The sequence below is a fragment of the Ranitomeya variabilis genome, chromosome 6 (genome assembly GCF_051348905.1).
Source record: "Ranitomeya variabilis isolate aRanVar5 chromosome 6, aRanVar5.hap1, whole genome shotgun sequence".
Lineage (NCBI taxonomy): Eukaryota > Metazoa > Chordata > Amphibia > Anura > Dendrobatidae > Ranitomeya > Ranitomeya variabilis.
The window spans coordinates 546,902,175-546,927,236 of NC_135237.1; the positions used below are offsets into that span (position 1 = coordinate 546,902,175).

The following is a 25,062-nucleotide window of genomic DNA, read 5'->3' on the forward strand; positions in this document are numbered from 1 at the left end:
GTCGGCTCCCCGACGCGCGCTGCTCTGTCTAGGTCTTGGCAATGCAGTGTCCAAATGTATTTGAGTCTGAAAGAATATATGTTTCCGGACAGCACAGCAGACCACACAACATCGCTTGGACGTATGCGACCCACGGGCCATATTTTGCACAGGCCTGATCTAGAGTATAAGTGTGGGGTAATTCTTGGTATTCTTTGATATAAATGAAAACCAAAACCTGGTAGTAGAAGGAAGAAAATATTTTTTTGTTTTTTTAAACACTGGTGGTCTAGTGGTTTACCCAATTCCACCAGGGCCTCTTCTAACATAAGATCTGTGGATATGACATTAATTGTCTGTATCGGTAAATTTACATAATTTAGTAAAAATAGAATGTAATAGTCCCAAAAAAATATACAGTGGACACGGAAAGTATTCAGACCCCTTTAAATTTTTAACTGTTTCATTGCAGCCATTTGGTAAATAATAATAATTTTTATTTATATAGCGCCAACATATACCGCAGCACTTTACAACTTATAGAGGGGACTTGTACAGACAATAGACATTACAGCATAACAGAAATCACAGTTCAAAACAGATACCAGGAGGAATGAGGGCCCTGCTGCTCGCAAGCTTACAAACTATGAGGAAAAGGGGAGACACGAGAGGTGGATGGTAACAATTGCTTTAGTTATTTGGACCAGCCATAGTGTAAGGCTCGGGTGTTCATGTAAAGCTGCATGAACCAGTTAACTGCCTAAGTATGTAACAGTACAGACACAGAGGGCTATTAACTGCATAAAGTGTATGAGAACATGATACGAGGAACTGGTTATGATTTAAGTTTTTTGAATGGGCCACACAGGGATGGTTAGGTTAGTGCGTTGAGGCGGTAGGCCAGTCTGAACAAATGCGTTTTTAGGGCACGCTTAAAACTGTGGGGATTGGGGATTAATCGTATTAACCTGGGTAGTGCATTCCAAAGAATCGGCGCAGCACGTGTAAAGTCTTGGAGACGGGAGTGGGAGGTTCTGATTATTGAGGATGCTAACCTGAGGTCATTAGCGGAGCGGAGGGCACGGGTAGGGTGGTAGACTGAGACCAGAGAGGAGATGTAGGGTGGTGCTGAGCCAAGGAGTGCTTTGTGGATGAGGGTAGTAGTTTTGTACTGGATTCTGGAGTGGATGGGTAGCCAGTGTAATAACTGGCACAAGGTAGAGGCATCGGTGTAACGGTTGGTGAGGAATATGATCCTGGCAGCAGCATTCAGAACAGATTGGAGCGGGGAGAGTTTGGTAAGAGGGAGGCCGATTAGTAGAGAGTTACAATAGTCCAGACGAGAATGAATAAGTGAAACAGTAAGGGTACTGTCACACAGTGCAACTTTCCAACGATCACGACCAGCGATACGACCTGGCCGTGATCGTTGGAAAGTCGTTGTGTGGTCGCTGGAGAGCTGTCACACAGACCGCTCTCCAGCGACCAACGATGCCGAGGTCCCGGGTAACCAAGGTAAACATCGGGTTACTAAGCGCAGGGCCGCACTTAGTAACCCGATGTTTACCCTGGTTACCAGCGTAAAAGTAAAAAAAAAAAAAAACGTACATACTCACATTCCGGTGTCCTTCAGGTCCCTTGCCGTCTGCTTCCCGCTCTGATTGAGTGCCGCCGTAAAGTGAAAGCAGATCACAGCGGTGACGTCACCGCTGTGCTCTGCTCCGGCCGGCAGTCAGTCAGAGCGGGAAGCAGACAGCAAGGGACCTGAAGGACACCGGAATGTGAGTATGTACTGTTTGTTTTTTTTTACTTTTACGCTGGTAACCACGGTAAACATCGGGTTACTAAGCGCGGCCCTGCGCTTAGTAACCCGATGTTTACCCTGGTTACAAGCGAACGCATCGCTGGATCGCTGTCACACACAACGATCCAGCGATGACAGAGGGAGATCCAGCGACGAAAGAAAGTTCCAAACGATCTGCTACGACGTACGATTCTCAGCAGGGTCCCTGATCGCTGCTGCGTGTCAGACACAGCGATATCGTATGGATATCGCTGGGACGTCACGGATCGTACCGTCGTAGCGACAAAAGTGCCAATGTGTGACAGTACCCTAAGAGTTTTTGCAGAGTCGAAAGTAAGAAAAGGGCGAATTCTAGAAATGTTTTTGAGATGCAGATAAGAACAGCGAGCCAGTGATCGGATGTGGGGGGTGAATGAAAGCTCGGAATCAAGGATGACCCCAAGGCAGCGGGCATGTTGCTTTGGAGTAATGGTGGAACCGCACACGGAGATAGCAATGTCAGGCAAAGGTAGGTTAGTAGAGGGAGAGAACACGAGGAGTTCAGGTTCAGATAGAGGGAGGACATGATGTTGGAGACAGCGGTAAGACAATCACTGGTGTTTTCTAAAAAGGTTGGCATGATAACAGGAGAAGAGGTGTATAATTGGGTATCGTCAGCATAGAGATGGTACTGGAACCCAACTCTACTGATTGTTTGTCCAATAGGGGCAGTATACAAAGAGAAGAGGAGTGGGACTGATCCTTGAGGAACCCCAACAGTAAGCAGAAGGTGAGAGGAGGAGGAACCAGCAAAAGAAAAGTTAACAAAATTCTCGTTGATGTACACTCTGCACCCCATCTTGACTAGAAAAAAAATCAGAAATGTAGAATTTTTTGCAAATTTAATAAAAAAAAGAAAACCTGAAATATCAATTAGTCTTAAGTATTCAGGCCCTTTGCTCACACACTCATATGTAAGTCACATGCTGTCCATTTCCTTGTGATCCTCCTTGAGATGGTTCTACTCCTTCATTGGAGTCCTGCTGTGTGTAATTAAATTGATAGGACTTGATTTGGAAAGGCGCACACCTGTCTATATAAGACCTCACAGCTCACAGTGCATGTCAGACCAAATGAGAATCATGAGGTCAAAGGAACTGGCCAAGAAGCTCAGAGACAGAATTGTGGCAAGGCACAGATCTGGCCAAGGTTACAAAATAATTTCTGCAGCACTCAAGGTTCCTAAGAGCACAGTGGCCTCCATAATCCTTAAATAGAAGAAGTTTGGGACCACCAGAAGTCTTCCTAGACCTGGCCATCCAGCCAAACTGAGCAATCGTGGGAGAAGAGCCTTGGTGAGAGAGGTAAAGAACCCCAAGATCACTGTGGCTGAGCTCCAGAGATGCAGTAGGTAGTTGGGAGAAATTTTCACAACGTCACCTATAAAAAAAAAAACACATGAAGGACTCCCAGACTATAAGAAATAAGATTCTCTGGTCTGAAGAGATGAAGATAGACCTTTTTGGTTATAATTCTAAGCGGCATGTGTGGGGAAAACCAGGCACTGCTCATCACCTGCAAACTACAATCCCAACAGTGAAACGTGGTGGCAGCATCATGCTATTGGGGTGTTTTTCAGCTGCAGGGACGGGACAACTGGTTGTCACTGAAGGAAGCCTGAATTCGGCCAAGTACAGAGATATCCTGGATGAAAACCTCTTCCAGAGTGCTCTGGACCTCAGACTTGGCCGAAGGTTCACCTTCCAACAAGACAATGACCCTAAGCACGCACCTAAAATAACAAAGGAGTGGCTTCAGAACAACTCTGTGACCATTCCTGACCGGCCCAGCCAGAGCCCTGACCTAAACCCAACTGAGCATCTCTGGAGAGACCTGAAAATGGCGTCCACCAACGTTCACCATCCAACCTGACGGAACAGGAGAGGATCTGCTAGGAAGAATGGCCGAGGATCCCCAAATCCAGGGGTGAAAAACTTGTTGCATCATTCCCAAGAAGACTCATGGCTGTACTAGCTCAGAAGGGGCTTCTACTCAATACTGAGCAAAGGGTCTAAAGACTTATGACCATGTGATAATTCAGTTTTTCATTTGTAATAAATTTGCAACAATTTCTACATTTCTGTTTTGTTCAGTCAAGATGGGGGCAGAGTGCACATTAATGAGAAAAAAATGAACATTTTTGAATTTACCAAATTGCTGCAATGAAACAAAGAGTAAAAAATTTAAAGGGGTCTGAATACTTTCCGTACCCACTGTATATATATCAAAAAGTAATATAAATCAAATGATCAGTACAAAGCCTTATTTTAGAAAAATGAAAGCCGACTTTTATTTTCTTAACAGCCATCCGTTGGACATAAACATGCATACGTAATTCTGTTACGCACACATCACATTATTTTATGTTAGTCATCAAAGATTAAACATACAACATACGTCCTTACAAAAATTAGTCAAAATGCAACCTAAAAACATTTTCTTTTTTTTTCCTCAAGGTCAAAAAAATCATTGTGCTGGGTACCAACATATTTTTTTCTTTTTTTTTTTTTTTTTTTACAACAGTTAATTTAAACACATTCGCTCTTTTTTTTTTTTAATTCTTGGCTGCACATGGAGAAAAAAAAAAAAAGCTGAAAATGAAAAAAAAAAATCCAGTTGTATGTTTATATATAATTTTTTTTTTTTTTTTTACAGCAGAAAAAGGCCGATCCGCCATGCAGTTTAAGCAATATTAAATATTAGTATATTTTCTGGGATGGGGGGGAAATAAAATAAAGTTTAAAAATATTTAGTTCAAGTCACAGAATTTTCCCCACATTCAGGGGGAAAAAAAAAATATCGAATGCGATGCATAAATAGCTGCCACTGAAACGGCCATTGTAAAACTGTTTACACCGCCTTCCCAGGCTTCAATCCCATTGATTTTGGCACAAAAAAAATAAGACGACGTCAGAGCTTACTTAAGAACAAGAACACAGTTTAAAAAAAAAAAAAAGTTTAAGAAAGGGAAAGTGATAGAGAACCGGAGTGAGGAAATAAAACAGTAGAGAGAGGAAGCCAGGCAGAAATAGTCATTGCAATCACTGAAATCCTGTAAAGTCTCAGTCATTGCAGAATACTGTCTTGTGTCCACAGCAGATATGCACCGACGGCACTGTTATTGCAGCATTGCCTTGATTTGCTTCGAGGTAGTCTCATCATTCAAATGTTTCGTTGTGTACCTGGGGAAAGCAGAGGGTGATCACAAGTTACATCCTGTATTATACCCCAGAGCTGCACTCACTATTCTGCTGGTGCAGTCACTGTGTACATACATTACATTACTGATCCTGAGTTACATCCTGTATTATACTCCAGAGCTGCACTCACTATTCTGCTGGTGCAGTCACTGTGTACATACATTACATTACTGATCCTGAGTTACATCCTGTATTATACCCCAGAGCTACACTCACTATTCTGCTGGTGCAGTCACTGTGTACATACATTACATTACTGATCCTGAGTTACATCCTGTATTATACTCCAGAGCTGCACTCACTATTCTGCTGGTGCACTCACTGTGTACAAACATTACATTACTGATCCTGAGTTACATCCCATATTATACCCCAGAGCCGCACTCACTATTCTGCTGGTGCAGTCACTGTGTACATACATTACATTACTGATCCTGAGTTACATCCTGTACTATACTCCAGAGCTGCACTCACTATTCTGCTGGTGCACTCACTGTGTACATACATTACATTACTGATCCTGAGTTACATCCTGTATTATACCCCAGAGCTGCACTCACTATTCTGCTGGTGCAGTCACTGTGTACATGCATTACATTACTGATCCGGAGTTACAGCCTGTATTATAATCCAGAGCTGCACTCACTATTCTGCTGGTGCAGTCACTGTGTACATGCATTACATTACTGATCCTGAGTTACAGCCTGTACTAAACTCCAGAGCTGCACTCACTATTCTGCTGGTGCACTCACTGTGTACATGTACATACATTACATTACTGATCCTGAGTTACATCCTGTATTATACTCCAGAGCTGCACTCACTATTCTGCTGGTGCAGTCACTGTGTACATACCTTACATTACTGATCCGGAGTTACATCCTGTATTATACTCCAGAGCTGCACTCACTATTCTGCTGGTGCACTCACTGTGTACATACATTACATTACTGATCCTGAGTTACATCCCGTATTATACCCCAGAGCTGCACTCACTATTGTGCTGGTGCAGTCACTGTGTACATACATTACATTACTGATCCTGAGTTACATCCTGTAGTATACTCCAGAGCTGCACTCACTATTCTGCTGGTGCACTCACTGTGTACATACATTACATTACTGATCCTGAGTTACATCCTGTATTATACCCCAGAGCTGCACTCACTATTCTGCTGGTGCAGTCACTGTGTACATGCATTACATTACTGATCCTGAGTTACAGCCTGTATTATAATCCAGAGCTGCACTCACTATTCTGCTGGTGCAGTCACTGTGTACATACATTACATTACTGATCCTGAGTTACATTCTGTATTATACCCCAGAGCTGCACTCACTATTCTGCTGGTGCAGTCACTGTGTACATACATTACATTACTGATCCTGAGTTACATCCTGTATTATACCCCAGAGCTACACTCACTATTCTGCTGGTGCAGTCACTGTGTACATACATTACATTACTGATCCTGAGTTACATCCTGTATTATACTCCAGAGCTGCACTCACTATTCTGCTGGTGCAGTCACTGTGTACACACATTACATTACTGATCCTGAGTTACATCCTGTATTATACCCCAGAGCTGCACTCACTATTCTGCTGGTGCAGTCACTGTGTACATACATTACATTACTGATCCTGAGTTACATCCTGTATTATACCCCAGAGCTGCACTCACTATTCTGCTGGTGCAGTCACTGTGTACATACATTACATTACTGATCCTGAGTTACATCCTGTATTATACCCCAGAGCTGCACTCACTATTCTGCTGGTGCAGTCACTGTGTACATACATTACATTACTGATCCTGAGTTACATCCTGTATTATACTCCAGAGCTGCACTCACTATTCTGCTGGTGCAGTCACTGTGTACATACATTACATTACTGATCCTGAGTTACATCCTGTATTATACCCCAGAGCTACACTCACTATTCTGCTGGTGCAGTCACTGTGTACATACATTACATTACTGATCCTGAGTTACATCCTGTATTATACTCCAGAGCTGCACTCACTATTCTGCTGGTGCACTCACTGTGTACAAACATTACATTACTGATCCTGAGTTACATCCCATATTATACCCCAGAGCCGCACTCACTATTCTGCTGGTGCAGTCACTGTGTACATACATTACATTACTGATCCTGAGTTACATCCTGTACTATACTCCAGAGCTGCACTCACTATTCTGCTGGTGCACTCACTGTGTACATACATTACATTACTGATCCTGAGTTACATCCTGTATTATACCCCAGAGCTGCACTCACTATTCTGCTGGTGCAGTCACTGTGTACATGCATTACATTACTGATCCGGAGTTACAGCCTGTATTATAATCCAGAGCTGCACTCACTATTCTGCTGGTGCAGTCACTGTGTACATGCATTACATTACTGATCCTGAGTTACAGCCTGTACTATACTCCAGAGCTGCACTCACTATTCTGCTGGTGCACTCACTGTGTACATGTACATACATTACATTACTGATCCTGAGTTACATCCTGTATTATACTCCAGAGCTGCACTCACTATTCTGCTGGTGCAGTCACTGTGTACATACCTTACATTACTGATCCGGAGTTACATCCTGTATTATACTCCAGAGCTGCACTCACTATTCTGCTGGTGCACTCACTGTGTACATACATTACATTACTGATCCTGAGTTACATCCCGTATTATACCCCAGAGCTGCACTCACTATTGTGCTGGTGCAGTCACTGTGTACATACATTACATTACTGATCCTGAGTTACATCCTGTAGTATACTCCAGAGCTGCACTCACTATTCTGCTGGTGCACTCACTGTGTACATACATTACATTACTGATCCTGAGTTACATCCTGTATTATACCCCAGAGCTGCACTCACTATTCTGCTGGTGCAGTCACTGTGTACATGCATTACATTACTGATCCTGAGTTACAGCCTGTATTATAATCCAGAGCTGCACTCACTATTCTGCTGGTGCAGTCACTGTGTACATACATTACATTACTGATCCTGAGTTACATTCTGTATTATACCCCAGAGCTGCACTCACTATTCTGCTGGTGCAGTCACTGTGCACATACATTACATTACTGATCCTGAGTTACATCCTGTATTATACCCCAGAGCTACACTCACTATTCTGCTGGTGCAGTCACTGTGTACATACATTACATTACTGATCCTGAGTTACATCCTGTATTATACTCCAGAGCTGCACTCACTATTCTGCTGGTGCAGTCACTGTGTACACACATTACATTACTGATCCTGAGTTACATCCTGTATTATACCCCAGAGCTGCACTCACTATTCTGCTGGTGCAGTCACTGTGTACATACATTACATTACTGATCCTGAGTTACATCCTGTATTATACCCCAGAGCTGCACTCACTATTCTGCTGGTGCAGTCACGGTGTACATACATTACATTACATTACTGATCCTGAGTTACATCCTGTATTATACTGCCGAGCTGCACTCACTATTCTGCTGGTGCAGTCACTGTGTACATACATTACATTACTGATCCTGAGTGACATCCTGTATTATACCCCAGAGCTGCACTCCCTATTCTGCTGGTGCAGTCACTGTGTACATACATTACTGATCCTGAGTTACATCCTGTATTATACTCCAGAGCTGCACTCACTATTCTGCTGGTGCAGTCACTGTATACATACATTACATTACTGATCCCGAGTTACATCCTGTATTATACCCCAGAGCTGCACTCACTATTCTGCTGGTGCAGTCACTGTATACATACATTACATTACTGATCCCGAGTTACATCCTGTATTATACTCCAGAGCTGCACTCACTATTCTGCTGGTGCAGTCACTGTATACATACATTACATTACTGATCCCGAGTTACATCCTGTATTATACCCCAGAGCTGCACACACTATTCTGCTGGTGCAGTCACTGTGTACATACATTACTGATCCTAAGTTACCTCCTGTATTATACTCCAGAGCTGCACTCACTATTCTGCTGGTGCAGTCACTGTGTACATACATTACATTACTGATCCTGAGTTACATCCTGTATTATACCCCAGAGCTGCACTCACTATTCTGCTGGTGCAGTCACTGTGTACATACATTACATTACTGATCCAGAGTTACATCCTGTACTATACCTCAGAGCTGCACTCACTATTCTGCTGGTGCAGTCACTGTGTACATACATTACATTACATTACTGATCCTGAGTTACATCCTGTATTATACTCCAGAGCTGCACTCACTATTCTGCTGGTGCAGTCACTGTGTACATACATTACTGATCCTGAGTTACATCCTGTATTATACCCCAGAGCTGCACTCACTATTCTGCTGGTGCAGTCACTGTGTACATACATTACATTACTGATCCTGAGTTACATCCTGTATTATACTCCAGAGCTGCACTCACTATTCTGCTGGTGCAGTCACTGTGTACATACATTACTGATCCTGAGTTACATCCTGTATTATACTCCAGAGCTGCACTCACTATTCTGCTGGTGCAGTCACTGTGTACATACATTACATTACTGATCCGGAGTTACATCCTGTATTATACTCCCGAGCTGCACTCACTATTCTGCTGGTGCAGTCACTGTGTACATACATTACATTACTGATCCTGAGTTATATCCTGTATTATACCCCAGAGCTGCACTCACTATTCTGCTGGTGCAGTCACTGTGTACATACATTACATTACTGATCCTGAGTTACATCCTGTATTATACTCCCGAGCTGCACTCACTATTCTGCTGGTGCAGTCACTGTGTACATACATTACATTACTGATCCTGAGTTACATCCTGTATTATACCCCAGAGCTGCACTCACTATTCTGCTGGTGCAGTCACTGTGTACATACATTACATTACTGATCCCGAGTTACATCCTGTATTATACTCCCGAGCTGCACTCACTATTCTGCTGGTGCAGTCACTGTGTACATACATTACTGATCCTCAGTTACCTCCTGTATTATACTCCCGAGCTGCACTCACTATTCTGCTGGTGCAGTCACGGTGTACATACATTACTGATCCTCAGTTACCTCCTGTATTATACTCCCGAGCTGCACTCACTATTCTGCTGGTGCAGTCACATTACCCATATAATAAGAGGCGGCTCTCCACCTCTGTGCTTGCATTAATAGGGTGGCCACTTCTCTAAGATAAAACTTATCTGGCCACTAGATGGCGCTCAGGAGCAGACTGCTATGGTTATACATTGCATATTAGCTCCCTCTAGTGGCAGCACACGATGTTACTGCAGAGGATTATGTCGGCTCAGAAATCTCAGCTCAGGCGGCTGTAAAGATATGAGGATCTGTTCGGGAATGTTTCAGCACAGAATGTTGGTCCTTAATACGATATGATGATGAAAGAACAATATAAGAAATGGTTAACAATGGCTACACGGGCCGGTAGTGGCGGTGCTGACAAGCTGTAAATAAGCTTTTGTGCTCGGTCTGTGTTCTCCGCTATGGATCCACGCTCCATTACCTCTGAGTTCTTCAGTAAGCAGATGCTTCACATCTAGAGCGGAGGTGGTGTTGGGAAAAAACAAATGAGACAGTCAGGAGACTGCAGCGCCTCCCACAGAGTGCTGGGAAATGAGACGGTCACAGGCGGCTGGCGCTATAACTCACAACTCGCCCTATGGAAATCAGTGACCAAATCCTGACTCCTTCAGGCGGGTGGGGTCGCTGCTGGGAAGTCCGTACCTGAGAGCGTTTAGGAGACCTTCTACACTGTTGGGGGACTGTTCTTTGAGGACTTTAATGCAGCCTTTCATCTGAAACCAGAAAATAACAGCGGGGTTAATACAGTACGGCCCTAGTACCCCAACGTCCGTTTATTGCCATACATGCATGACGACCTGAAAGTAAAACAATCATAGCAAAAATAGTCTTCCGATGCCAAAACAGCGCCACCTTTGTCCGTGGCTGTGTCTGGTATTACAGCTCAGTCTCATTGACTTGCCTGCTATGTAGTGTCACTGTTCTAAGGGTTAAAAAAAATCCTGGACAATCCCTTTAAATATGACCCTCCCCCTCCACAGTCCAGTCACTTAAAGAGGGCGAGGTTACATTTTAAAGGTACATTCCCTATAAAGTGATGGTTATCAATACCCCATTATAAAAGGGCTGACATAAAACGCATGCTGCACAGTCCCTCTTAGGCTAGTTTCACATTTGCCTTTAAAAACGCAGTGTTTAAAACGCAAACGCTGGTGGTGAAAAAAACGCATGTAAACGCGTGCAATCGCTGCGTTTTTTAGACGCATGCGTTTTCTCATGCGGTAAAAAAAAAGCGGCGTTTTGACGCGTTTACATGCGTTTTTTCCTGCGTTTGCGTTTTTGAAACGCATGCTGAGAAGTGTGTGACAGCTGCCAATCATCAAAATCATCTAGAAAACCCACTATAAACAGAAATAGCTAGGGTTGGGGTTAGGGGTAGGATCCCTAGGGTTAGAGTTAGGCCGGGGTCACACTAGACCGTAATACGGACGAGTGCTATGCGATAAAAAAAATCGCATAGCACTCGGCCCAATGTTAATCTGTGGTGCAGCTCCCATTATCCGATATTTTCTCCGCCGTATTCAGGATCCGAGTGAAATCGCAGCATGCTGCGATTGTCAGCGTATCTCGGCCGAGACTCGCCAATGCAATGTGCCCTCTGCTGGATGTCCTCATGAACTGGAGCCTTGGAAAAGTTCCCACACTCGAGTTCATATGAGGAGATCCAGCAGAGGGCGCCTCACCGCAACTCAAGGTAACTACAGATCACCCTGCAATCCATTCATTCCCGGGGCTTTACAACCACGAGCAATGCTTTAGCACAGCTCCTGGCTGTAAAATGATTTAACCCCTTCAGATGAATTTACTTCGTGGGACGTGACAGATCATCGGAAGGTATGAGATATTGTTGATTTTTTATTTTTACTTTGTTACAGAACGAGGGTCTTCAGCTGGATTAAGAGAATAATAAAATATTACAACACCCTGTGTCTTTATTTCAATAAAGGACTTTGTAATAATGTGTGTGTTTTAGTAACCATTTCGTACTATTGGATTAATAATGGATAGGTGTCATAATTGACGCCTCTCCATTAACCTGGCTTAATGTCACCTTACAATAGCAAGGTGACATTAACCCTTCATTACCCCATATCCCACTGCTACACGGGAGTGGGAAGAGAGAGGCCAAGTGCCAGAATAGGCGCATCTTACAGATGTGCCTTTTCTGGGGTGGCTGGGGGCAGATGTTTGTAGCCAGGGGGGGCCAATAACCCTGGACCCTCTCTAGGCTATTAATATCTGCCCTCAGTCACTGGCTTTACCACTCTGGCGGAGAAAATTGCGCGGGAGCCCACGTCAATTTTTTCCGTCATTTAACCCTTTATTTTAGAAGCTACAGCGCCCAAATTTTGCACATACACACTACTAACATTAGTAGTGTGGAATATGCAAAAAAAAGGGGATATGAGATGGTTTACTGTATGTAATCATGTCTCATATCCTGTCGGGTTTCGGAAGGAGAAATGAAAAGCCGACAATTGAATTACCGACTTTTCACATATCTCGCGCTGAATTATATATATATATATATATATATATATATATATATATATATATATATATATATATATACAGGTCCTTCTCAAAAAATTAGCATATAGTGTTAAATTTCATTATTTACCATAATGTAATGATTACAATTAAACTTTCATATATTATAGATTCATTATCCCCCAACTGAAATTTGTCAGGTCTTTTATTGTTTTAATACTGATGATTTTGGCATACAACTCCTGATAACCCAAAAAACCTGTCTCAATAAATTAGCATATTTCACCCGACCAATCAAATAAAAGTGTTTTTTAATAACAAACAAAAAAACCATCAAATAATAATGTTCAGTTATGCACTCAATACTTGGTCGGGAATCCTTTGTCAGAAATGACTGCTTCAATGCGGCGTGGCATGGTGGCAATCAGCTTGTGACACTGCTGAGATGTTATGGAGGCCCAGGATGCTTCAATAGCGGCCTTAAGCTCATCCAGAGTGTTGGGTCTTGCGTCTCTCAACTTTCTCTTCACAATATCCCACAGATTCTCTATGGGGTTCAGGTCAGGAGAGTTGGCAGGCCAATTGAGCACAGTAATACCATGGTCAGTAAACCATTTACCAGTGGTTTTGGCACTGTGAGCAGGTGCCAGGTCGTGCTGAAAAATGAAATCTTCATCTCCATAAAGCATTTCAGCCGATGGAAGCATGAAGTGCTCCAAAATCTCCTGATAGCTAGCTGCATTGACCCTGCCCTTGATGAAACACAGTGGACCAACACCAGCAGCTGACATGGCACCCCACACCATCACTGACTGTGGGTACTTGACACTGGACTTCAGGCATTTTGGCATTTCCTTCTCCCCAGTCTTCCTCCAGACTCTGGCACCTTGATTTCCGAATGACATGCAAAATTTGCTTTCATCAGAAAAAAGTACTTGGGACCACTTAGCAACAGTCCAGTGCTGCTTCTCTGTAGCCCAGGTCAGGCGCTTCTGCCGCTGTTTATGGTTCAAAAGTGGCTTTACCTGGGGAATGCGGCACCTGTAGCCCATTTCCTGCACACGCCTGTGCACGGTGGCTCTGGATGTTTCCACACCAGACTCAGTCCACTGCTTCCTCAGGTTCCCCAAAGTCTGGAATCGGTCCTTCTCCACAATCTTCCTCAGGGTCCGGTCACCTCTTCTCGTTGTACAGCGTTTTCTGCCACATTGTTTCCTTCCAACAGACTTACCATTGAGGTGCCTTGATACAGCACTCTGGGAACAGCCTATTTGTTGAGAAATTTCTTTCTGGGTCTTACCCTCTTGCTTGAGGGTGTCAATGATGGCCTTCTTGACATCTGTCAGGTCGCTAGTCTTACCCATGATGGGGGTTTTGAGTAATGAACCAGGCAGGGAGTTTTTAAAAGCCTCAGGTATCTTTTGCATGTGTTTAGAGTTAATTAGTTGATTCAGAAGATTAGGGTAATAGGTCGTTTAGAGAACCTTTTCTTGATATGCTAATTTATTGAGACAGGTTTTTTGGGTTATCAGGAGTTGTAGGCCAAAATCATCAGTATTAAAACAATAAAAGACCTGACAAATTTCAGTTGGTGGATAATGAATCTATAATATACGAAAGTTTAATTGTAATCATTACATTATGGTAAATAATGAAATTTAACACTATATGCTAATTTTTTGAGAAGGACCTGTATATATATATATATATATATATATATATATATATATATATATATATATATTATACTGTATATATGTTTTAACGAACATTTGAGCCCATAAATCCATTAGATGTCGGTTTTGCAAGCCTGCGAGAAAATCTAGGCATACGGATGTCACACGGATCATTTGATGCGAGGAAATCGCATCCTCGCACTGCACACGGATGACTGTTTTTGAAACATTTGTGCGATTCTCGTCCGTGAAAAACGGACTGTTTTTTTATACGTTGTGTGTGTCCCCGGCCTTAGGGTTAGGATCCCTAGGGTTAGGGTTAGGGGTAGGGTTAGGGTTTGGATCCCTTTATCACCTTGATGGTGGGGGGTGGCTTATCAGTGTGTATTCTTGTTTTTTTTCTACTGAAACGCATGCGTTTAAAACGCAACCAAACGCATGTGCTTAAAAACGCATGCGTTCACATAGACAGCAATACGTTTTTTTGCCGCAAATTTTCTGTTAGTACAATAAACCTCATTTCAAGGCAGAAACATTACTGTGTCCAACAGTTATTAGATATATGAAACTGAAATAGCTGTTGCAAAAAAAACAATTTTTATAAAACATTAAGCTTAAGATTAATAGGGGTGCCCAAACTTTTTCATATAACTGTAGATACATAATATAGATAGATATAAATATATAGAAAAATTGTAAAAACTAAACTGTATTATTAAAAATTAAAAAAAATAAGAACATTTAGTATAACAACCTGACCTGAACAATATATTGTGTGAATAAATAAGACACAGGGTGAGAGTTGGTGTCTAGGGTGATAAGTTCAGGGCCGACTGATGTGATAATGGAGGTTGTGATTAAAGATTTTTTTTTCTTCCAGAGCAGCTTGAAAAGTATTTTTAAAAAATAAAAATGTGCTGTCCTGGCTTTCTTATCATCAAACCTTCAATTTCAGATCAGCATTTCCTAAAAGTGTTCAGTAGCCGCGGTCACGGAGGGGGTGACCCTGAGCCGGCAGTCTGTGTGCCCCGCCAGAGCGCCGGCTTAGTCTGTCATTTTTGATCAGGTCTCTTGACACCAGCGCGTCTTTGAGAACTTTCCTGCTGACTCGGTGTTGTGCTAATGGACACAGCGCGCGGACCTGCGGTGCTAATGCACTTCCTGATGCCGGCGAGGACGCGCCGCTCTTTAATATTCAAAGAGAACAAACATACATCAATCTTTGACATTTTGGCGAAGGCTCCCACGGGATGCACGTGGTCGTACAGGATGATGACTCCCACCATCACTCTCAGACAAAAGGACACGGTCTCTTCATTTGTAAACCGACTCCTGTATTCTCTGCAATGAGTGAGAGAAGCGCAATGTTGAATATTTCACCAGATTATTACCGTAAGATCACAATATATTGACGCATTCACATCTCTCAAGTGAATCTCCATGTAATTAAAATATTTTTTTTTAGAACGGTTATAGCTTCATTTTTTTCTCATACAGACACATTTAAAGGGAGCCTTTCACCAAGTCAAAAATGGCCGATTTTTGCGCTTGTTTTATTTCCGCTGCTCCCGTTGAGTATTCCGCTTTTTGTTTTTTTAAAATCCGCCATACGGTTCCAGAGATATGGGTCTTTTACTCATGCAGTGCGGATTTTACTGCCCTTTACTAGGGGGTGTGTCTGACAAAATTCTACAGGGGCGTGTCTAGCATGCTCCGCCCCCTCCTAAAGACCTTATGGTCTAACTAAAAAGGCCCATATCTCTGGATCCGTGCGAAGAATTAAAAAAAAAAAAAAAATGTTAAACTCAGGGGAACAATGGGAATTAAATAAGAGTTAATTAGTCGTCACTTCGGACCTGGTGACAGGTCTGCTTTAAATAATAAAAAAGGATTTTCCTGCTGTCACAACTATGGAGAATCTTAGGAGCTTACTGTATAGTTTCTTTAAAGGAGCTGTCCACCTTTGGGAACTTTATTTTTTTTACTTCAATGTATGTATTTGGGGCTAAAATTAAAAAAAGCAGTGAAATTGCAAAAAAAAAAAAGTTAAATTTCACAATTTTTAAAAAAATTTGTTTACTATGTTCACCAAATGCTAAAACTGACCTGCCATTATGATTCTCCAGCTCATTACGAGTTCGTAGATACCAAACATGTCTAGGATTGTTATTATTTAAGCGGTGAAAAAAAAAATCCAGTTTTTTGTATAAATTTTTTTTTAAAAAGCGTCATTTTCCGAGACCCGTAGGTTGATCTGGGGTTGGGTGTGGTCTTATTTTTTACGCGCCGAGCTGACGATTTTATCGATACCATTTTGGGGGTAGATATGATCTTTTGATCGCCCATTATTGCATTTTATTGTAATGCTGTGGCGACCAAAAAAAATGTAACATAATTCCAGGGTTTTGATTTTTTCCCCCTTACGCCATTTACTGATTTTTATATTTTTTTTTTATAACTTTTAAAACATTTTTTTTTTTACACTTTTTGCTTGCTTCAATAGTCTCTTTAGGAGACTTAAAGCTGCGATCATCCAATCACCTCTGCGGCAGACCTCGGCGCTGGGCGAGACCTGGGCGGCGCTCATAACAGAGCGGCAATGACAACCACATGGGTCTCCTGCAGACCCTGGGTTGTCATGCCAACTCATCGGTACCCCGCAATCATGTGACAGGGGCGCAGATGGGCGGGGTTAGTGACACACTTTCAGCACGGCCATGTTAAATGTCAATGTCAGACATTGACAGCGCCATTTAACATGTTAACAGTTGTGGGTGGATCATGAATCCACCCGCGGCTGTTAGGGGCACATGTCAGCTGATGAAATGAATTGGCATGTGCAGGAAAACATGTGGCCTCAGCACCAGAGTCCACATGGATGCAGGGACATGACCGATGACTTATGTATACGTCATAGGTCCTGAAGAGGTTAATTAACTAATAGTACATATAATACAATAGAAAAAAACACTAAAGAAAAATTTAAAAAATATTAAGAACTTACGGAGTTTCCAGCATTACCCGACACACACTGGCCATGGTGCTTAGACAATCAGTGGTATTTTCTATAGGTAGGTTCTTGTTCTTTGAATGGGGAAGAAAAGTAGAAAATCCAATGCAAGAAAAAAAAATAATTAAACTGATGCAAAAAAATGTAAACACATAAAATGTGATCATAAGAAATTATCTCGCCATGTTGATGTCCCAATAGGGCAACCTTATAGGTGTTTTAAGGGGAGAATGGGGTCTCCTGACCTTTGATCGTTTAATTTCCTGCTTTTTGCTCAAATCTAATTTAACATTTTTTTAAAGCAGCTATACTAGTTATATTTATTTTTAACTTTTTAAGTTTACATAAAATTTTTCAAGGGTTTTTGCATGTAGTTATTTTTATTATCCTTGACCTAACCCTAAACCTAACCCTAGTCCTAAGTCCAAAATCTTACCTTAACCATTACCATATTCCTAGCCATAACCCGAAATCTAACCTTAACCCTAAGACTAGACCTAACCGTAGCCCTAACCCAAGCTATAACCCAAGCCCTAATCCACACTCTAACACAAGCCCTAACCCACGCTCTAACCCAAGCCCTAACCCACGCTCTAACCCAATCCATAACCCAAGCCCTAATCCACGCTCTAACCCAAGCCCTAACCCACGCTCTAACCCAATCCATAACCCAAACCCCAACTCAAGCTCTAACCCAAGCCATAACCCAAACCCCAACTCAAGCTCTAACCCAAGCCCTAACCGTAGCCCTTACCCAAGCCATAACTCAAACCCCAACCCTAGCCCTAACCCAAGTCCTAACCCAAGCCCTAACCCACGCTCTAACCCAAGCCATAACCCAAACCCCAACTCAAGCTCTAACCTAAGCCCTAACCGTAGACCTTCCCCAAGCCATAACCCAAACCCCAACCCTAACCCAAGTCCTAACCCAAGCCCTAACCCACACTCTAACCCAAACCTTAACCCAATCCATAACCAAAGCCTAAACCCAAGCCCTAAGCCAAGCCCTAACCCTTACAACTGGTGAGCGCCTCCACCAAAAATGTTGCTCTCTTCAGTCAAAAATTAGAGTAACATTTCTTACGCAAATTACACCACACCCTTCGATGATTGAGTTGTCACGTGCCACACTGCTACCAACTACGCCCACTTTGGCGGAACTGGCATACAAACGAAAAAAGTTTCAAAACTATTGCGGAACTTCATGTTGCTCAAAAATATTGCGCTATATGAAGGCGTTTTATAACAGTATTCTGGCAAAAACACGTTCATGAATTGGACCCTTAAAGTAGTAATATAATGTTGGTGTTTTTTTTGTTTTTGTCGTACTGGTGGACCATTTTTAGTTTTTTGGATTTAGGACAGCACCCCCACCCCACCACCGGGTCTCTGTCTCTACTTCCACAAAATTACAAGCAAGAGGAAAGGATAGGAACTTTGGCAGAGCTCAGTGCAACATTTGTAACCTCTGTTGCTGACTATGCAGAGCGCAGCAGTCGAGATGAGTTTTGTCACTGGCTGCTGCGCTCTGCATAGGAGACGACAGAGATGACAAAGTTAATTTCACCATTCTATGAGCTCTGCATAGGAACCTGGAAACCAGAAAATGCCCTAGGCCTCTTCTCTTACCTCCGATACAAACTTAGTTGTGGCATCGCTTAACGTTTTGAGCATGGGCGTGGCCTCAGCGTAGAATAGTGACATCCTATTGGCCAGTTCATTATTTACTTCGTTTTCTCCCTCTGCCTAGAATTAGAAGTGTGGAAGAGGAATAAACATCATGTATATCCCCGAGATTCATCACATTACTCCTAAATACCGACTCATTACCGCGCCCTGAACAAGAAGGGGCTACATCGGAGACCTGCACTGAATCCGGGGGATGGAAAGGTCATTACTGGAGACATCTGGTCCCCTAATGAATAATCATCAAACTGAGAATCACTGATTAACCAAAGTCAGAAAAAAAAAACATATAAACACACATTTCAAACTTTTAGCATTTTATGCCATAATTTTGTGATAATTGTGGCACAAAAAAAAAAAAAAAAGAAAACCAGCACCATGCAGTGGTTGTGAGCAAGGGGGAATTAAATGCTAACAATCCTCAATGCAGAAAATAAAAAAATGAAAAAAGGAATAAAAATAATGAAAAAAGATGAGATGATGACCAATAAAAAAACACAAAAAAACAAAAAATAGATAAAATGTCGTACAAGAGAAAAAAAAATAATTAGGATGATCATAAAAATAATAAATGCAAAATATTTAAAAAAAAATAAAAAGGTATTTACAGGCTCCTACCAAACTTAAAACCTTTATAAAAAAAAAACAAAAAACCAGAACACAAAAAAATGTAAAGCAAAAAAAATATTAATTTTTTAAACTACAAATTAAGTAAATTTGAAGCACAGTTTTTTTTTGTTTTTTTTTTTAAACAACTGTTGACCAGGCTATAGAAGAAAAAATAAAAAGAATAATTGTTTTAATATTTGATTTTTGACTTAAATATTAAATGGATTTCTCCACTTTTTTCTTCTTTTAACCTAAAGGTGGAGAACCCCTTTAATACTTGCATTATTGGCGAAAAAAAAAAAAAGTGAAGGACCCCTTATAACTTTTGGCATATCCTTTTCTTTTTTCTTAAAAAACTATTTTTGATACAGATTTAGAAGAGAAAAAAACATTTGCTTAATGGTATATATATATATATATTAAAGATAAAAGAAAGAAGAAGAAAAAACATTGCAGGATATGCCAAGAGTATAGGGAGGCTCTGCACTTTTTTTTTGTATTTTATAAATAATGTAAATATTAAAGGGGTTCCCAACCTTTTGGTTAAAAAAAAAAATGAAAAAGAAGCGGAGCAATCCTTTAACATGTCTAACAGTGATGTGCGAATGTGTTGGGATAAGGTGTTTTCTGAGCATGCTCGGGTGCTAATCGAGTGACTTCAGCATGCTCGAATAATATTTTCGAGTCCCCGCAGCTGTTCAATAGCCGCAACACATGTAGGGATTGGTTAACAAACAGGTTTTTGAACAGACACAACACATGCAGCTGCAGGACCTGAGCATGCCCAGATAACACCTTATCCCAGCACGCTCGCTCATCACTAGTCTTTTAGCCAAAAAAAAAAAGCAAATATTAAAGGCGTTCTCCACTTTTTTTTTGCCATATTACATCACGGTGCCAGCAGGAGGTCGCATGAAGCCGTAATACGGTCGTGTGCAGGAGAAGAGAAGTGTAGCAGTGATGGCGGCGGCGTCTACTAGAAGGACGGCCCGCGCACAGCGTACCGGGACATTGTTAATCCGCATGCGGCTCAGGGTTCGCCTGTAATAGCTGAAATCGTTCTGTATAGCGGGATTTGTCATCTAGAAAGAAGAAAAAGGGACATCAATCATGAAATGAGCACAATACACGATAACTATAGCACACGGGAAAGAATGACAAACAAGATGGCGGCATGGCGGCTGGCACAGTGCGGGGACGACAACGTAGGGTGGAAACAGGCGGCCCCTCGAGTGGGTTTATGGCCATTGCTCAGCCCCCGGTATCTTGGTCTTACTAGCAGTGGAGCACAGCATTCTTCATACTGCTTAGTCTGAGAGGAACATGATGTAGGGGCAGAGACCCTGATTCCGGAGAGGTGTCATTTTCTGGGCTGCTTGCTGTAGTTTTGATAATTTCCTGCAGATAAAACAGTGATTTGATCACTAGAAGACTACTTGGCCTGCTGCCAGTGAGTCCAGCCACGGCCCTCACCACTGATTAGCAGCTTTCTGCCTATGCAGATACCATTGGTGTGGGCGGGCTTATTCAGGGCCTGGCATTCCAGAGCATCGCCACTCCAGAGCATCGGCACTCCAGAGCTCTGCTAGATCTGCAGCAGAGACAATAGGTATTTTATCAAAACTGCAGCAAGCAGCCCAGTAATTGATACATTGCTGGAATCAGGGTCTCTGCCCCTACATCATGATGTTCTGAGATTACATATCAAAAAACGGTTGATCGTAAAATCAAAAGGTTATAGGTCCAAAAAACTAATGTATTAATAAATGAGGACTGATTGCGGAGCTCCCCTCGTCGTCGGTCAGGCACATTTATGCAAATCGTCTTTTTCGCATCAGCTGAATATTAAATATCAGATATTTTACCTTAAGCTCATCAAAACGGAGAGTGAAGTGAAGGATTTCGGCAAACTGTTTGGCAAGAGCCTGCTCTCGCTCCAGGTGCTGTGTTGGGGAGTAGGGAGTGCTGGTGAGGGCCCCCAGGAGCCCCCGTAATGCCGCCTCTAAACACACAACCGAAAACTACTGTAAGACATCACACAACGGTATAAGGCACAGATACCAAGAGTGAGTCCGGCCAAACCCGCGTAACACTCAATATTCCCTCGAGACTCCGGGATTTATGGAAAACGCTGGCCGTGGGAGTCCCCCCTTACACAGTCAACGTACCTAGTCTTTGAGAAAATTCATAAAACTTTTTTAGTTTTCCGACTAGCGGCACCACGGCCCCCCAGGCTTTCTCCTGTAGCTTCTCATCAGTAGCATGCTGTATGGCCTGCAGAACAGAGGACATACACAAGGCGATGAGCAGTATATCAGAGAGTCATAGTACGGGGGGTATTGGCCACCATTACGTTTTACGTTCTCCCACACCGCATGCAAAACTGAGGGGAAATGTCCCCCGATGCATAGGAAGTCACAGGCCGACAGTAAGACAGTTACTGCCCTGCTGGATGGGACTAGATGAGATCCGGGCACAGTGCGGCCCACATAGGAATAGCCACAGGGTCAGACACAGTGGTCTTCAGCACCATGCGGCCACCCGACATGTCACCAGTGATGGCACCCTCAGAACACAGACACACCGGGGGCCGCCGGCTCCACAGGTCACCATTTATCCTGTTGTGTGACGGAGTCTCAGCGGTCCTGATGACATTACAAGAACACGATGCCTGTGTGGAGACTCCGTACACAGCGGAGCAGCACATCAGAGGGAATGGCGGGAGGGGGGTAGTTGTATTTTGTCTTTTAATTATCAGTCAGTACTTCTGGGGGCTATAATACTATGTGAGGGGATTTGGGGACATCATACTATTTGAGGGCTTTATACTGCGTGCGGGGGACATCATACTATGTGAGGGCATCATGCTGTGTCTGGGGGACAGAGGGCACATCATACTATGGAAGCATGGCAGTGGAGGCATCAAAATGTATGTCAGGAGGCTGTGGGGACATCATACTTTGTGAGGGCATCATACAGTGTGCAGGGGGGGGGGACTGTGGGGACATCATACTGTGTATGGGGGACTGTGGGGACATCATACTGTGTATGGGGGACTGTGGGGACATCATACTGTGTATGGGGGACATCATACTATGAGAGGGAATTAGGGGAATCATATGAGGGCATCATACTGTGTGGGGAAGACTGTGGAATCATACTGTGTCAGGGCATCATACTCTGTGTGGGGGACTGTGGGGACATCATACTGTGTGTGGGGGACTGTGGGGACATCACACTGTGTGAGAGACTGTAGGGACATCATACTGAGTGTGGAGGACTGTGCAGACATTATACTGTGTGGGGGACTTTTGTGACATCATGCTACGGGAGGAGGGCAGTGGAGGCATCATAATGTATCTCAGGAGGCTGTGGGAACATCATACTGTGTGAGGGCACCATACGGTGTGTGGGGGACTGTGGGGACATCATACTGTGTGTGGGGGACTGTGGGGACATCATACTGTGTGTGGGGGACTGTGGGGACATCATACTGTGTGTGGGGGACTGTGGGGACATCATACTGTGTGTGGGGGACTGTGGGGACATCATACTGTGTGTGGGGGACTGTGGGGACATCATACTGTGTGTGGGGGACGGTGGGGACATCATACTGTGTGTGGGGGACGGTGGGGACATCATACTGTGTGTGGGTAGCTCCTCTCATCTCCTCCTTGTCCCATCATACATACATATTTCCCATGGGAGGAGGGCAGTGGAGGCATTATAATGCATCTAAGTAGGCTGTGGGTACATCATACTGTGTGCAGGTTTCTGAATGCAGCTATACCAAATATGTGTATTTTTTATTGTTTATTTTCAATGGGGCAAAAGGGGGGCGATTTGAACTTTTATATTTTTTAAAACTTTTTTTTTTTTTTTTAAACACTTTTTACTGGCTTCAATAGTCTCCTTAAGAGACTTGAAGCTGTGATCATACGATCGCTGTGTAGCAGAAATTATTAACTGCTATGAAGACAGGCGTCTATAGGAGATCTACAGTGACAGGCACGGATCTGTCATGCCAACCCATCGGCAGCCGTCGCACGATGGTGGAGTTTCTGACGCATCTGAGACTGCACAGGTCACGTGTCCTATGGTAATATGTGTTAGCAGTAGCTGCTGCTCAACGTACATAATTCTGCTCAATATTAACTGATACAAATATGAAATTGTAATACACAGGAATCTGTCAGCAGTTTTTGCCAAGTAATCCGATAGCAGCATGATGTAGGGGCAGAGACCCCGATTCCAGTGATGTGTCACTTATTAGGCTGTGTTTTGCTGTTTTGATCAAATCAGTGTTTTATCATCAGGAGATTATCACTACAGGACTAGGTGCCTCCTAGTCCAACCACACCCCCACCACTAATTAGCAGTTTTCTGTCAATGTACACAGAAAGCTGCTAGTGGTGTGGGTGGGGCTATACACCGAAATCTGCCAATCAGTGATGTGGGCAGAGTTATACACAGAAATTTGCCACTGTTGTGGGTGGGGCTATACACCGAAATCTGCCAATCAGTGGTGTGGGCGGAGTGATACAGAAATTTGCCGGTGTTGTGGGTGGGGCTATACACTGCTCAGCACTCTGAGCTCTGTTAGATCTGCAGCAGATAAAACAGGGATTTTATCAAAACGACATCAAGCAGTCCGGTAAGTGACACATTTCTGGAATCAGGCTCTCAGCCCCTACATCATGCTGTTCTCAGATTACATAGCAAACACCTGCTGGGTAAATCAGTTGGTTTGACCTCTACAACAGTAAGGGTCTATTATGTTGCCACTTGGGAAAATGAATTGCCCACCCCTGGACTAGAATATAAAATACAACACAACCGTAAAAGTAATACTAAATAAATGAGTCAAAATAAAATATGAGAAATGAGCCATTTACCTCTCTGATCTCCAGCCCTGCTCCGCGGTACGACTGTAGATCATCCAGGATTCCTTCCGCGTCCTTTAATACTACATTCACCTGATTATAAATATCTTTCTCGGATTCTGTAGGTTGAGCATCTAGACGGCATGAAATCATAACGACTGTTACCATCGATATCAGGATCCCCGACAACAGGGGCAACAATGGGGAGAAGGAGAAGCAGGCAACCCTGACGGGAACTTCATTACTTCTGCACACTGATTACTACTTAAAGGGATTGTCCACATTGGACCCGCCATTTCCATAAGAAAGGTCCTCATGCGTCATGTCCATCTGCTGGGTATTTGTCCAGCAAGCATCACATGGAGCCAATAGTTACCAATGGGCACCCTGAAATGTGGGAGCACTGAAGACCCTCCGGAAAAAGAGGTGCCCTTAATAGAGGTGGGTCCCAATAAAAAGGCAGCCCCTGCTATAACTGCCACATAAAAGGGAGATTCAAGGTGGACAACCCTTTAGGTTGTGTGGGTAGGACTTCATTTTGGGGATGACCCCGGTCACAATACTGGAATGGACCCTA

The 25,062-nt window shown here is 43.0% G+C and overlaps 1 protein-coding gene across 13 annotated transcripts in view; it reads right to left on the reverse strand.

Annotated features, from left to right (window-relative positions):
* Positions 1 to 4,084: 4,084 nt before the first annotated feature.
* Positions 4,085 to 25,062, reverse strand: part of CYRIB (CYFIP related Rac1 interactor B) — a 179,483-nt gene continuing 158,505 nt past the window's right edge. For all 13 annotated transcript variants that reach the window (XM_077271231.1, XM_077271227.1, XM_077271234.1 and 10 more), the window contains 9 exons: positions 24,498 to 24,619; positions 21,771 to 21,876; positions 21,468 to 21,604; positions 20,607 to 20,684; positions 18,937 to 19,053; positions 17,302 to 17,381; positions 15,512 to 15,638; positions 10,774 to 10,844; positions 4,085 to 5,004 (listed from right to left, as the gene is read on the reverse strand). In XM_077271231.1, the coding sequence (XP_077127346.1) occupies positions 4,941 to 5,004; positions 10,774 to 10,844; positions 15,512 to 15,638; positions 17,302 to 17,381; positions 18,937 to 19,053; positions 20,607 to 20,684; positions 21,468 to 21,604; positions 21,771 to 21,876; positions 24,498 to 24,619 (902 nt within the window). In that variant the 3' untranslated portion in view covers positions 4,085 to 4,940. The remainder of the gene's footprint in view (positions 5,005 to 10,773; positions 10,845 to 15,511; positions 15,639 to 17,301; positions 17,382 to 18,936; positions 19,054 to 20,606; positions 20,685 to 21,467; positions 21,605 to 21,770; positions 21,877 to 24,497; positions 24,620 to 25,062) is intronic.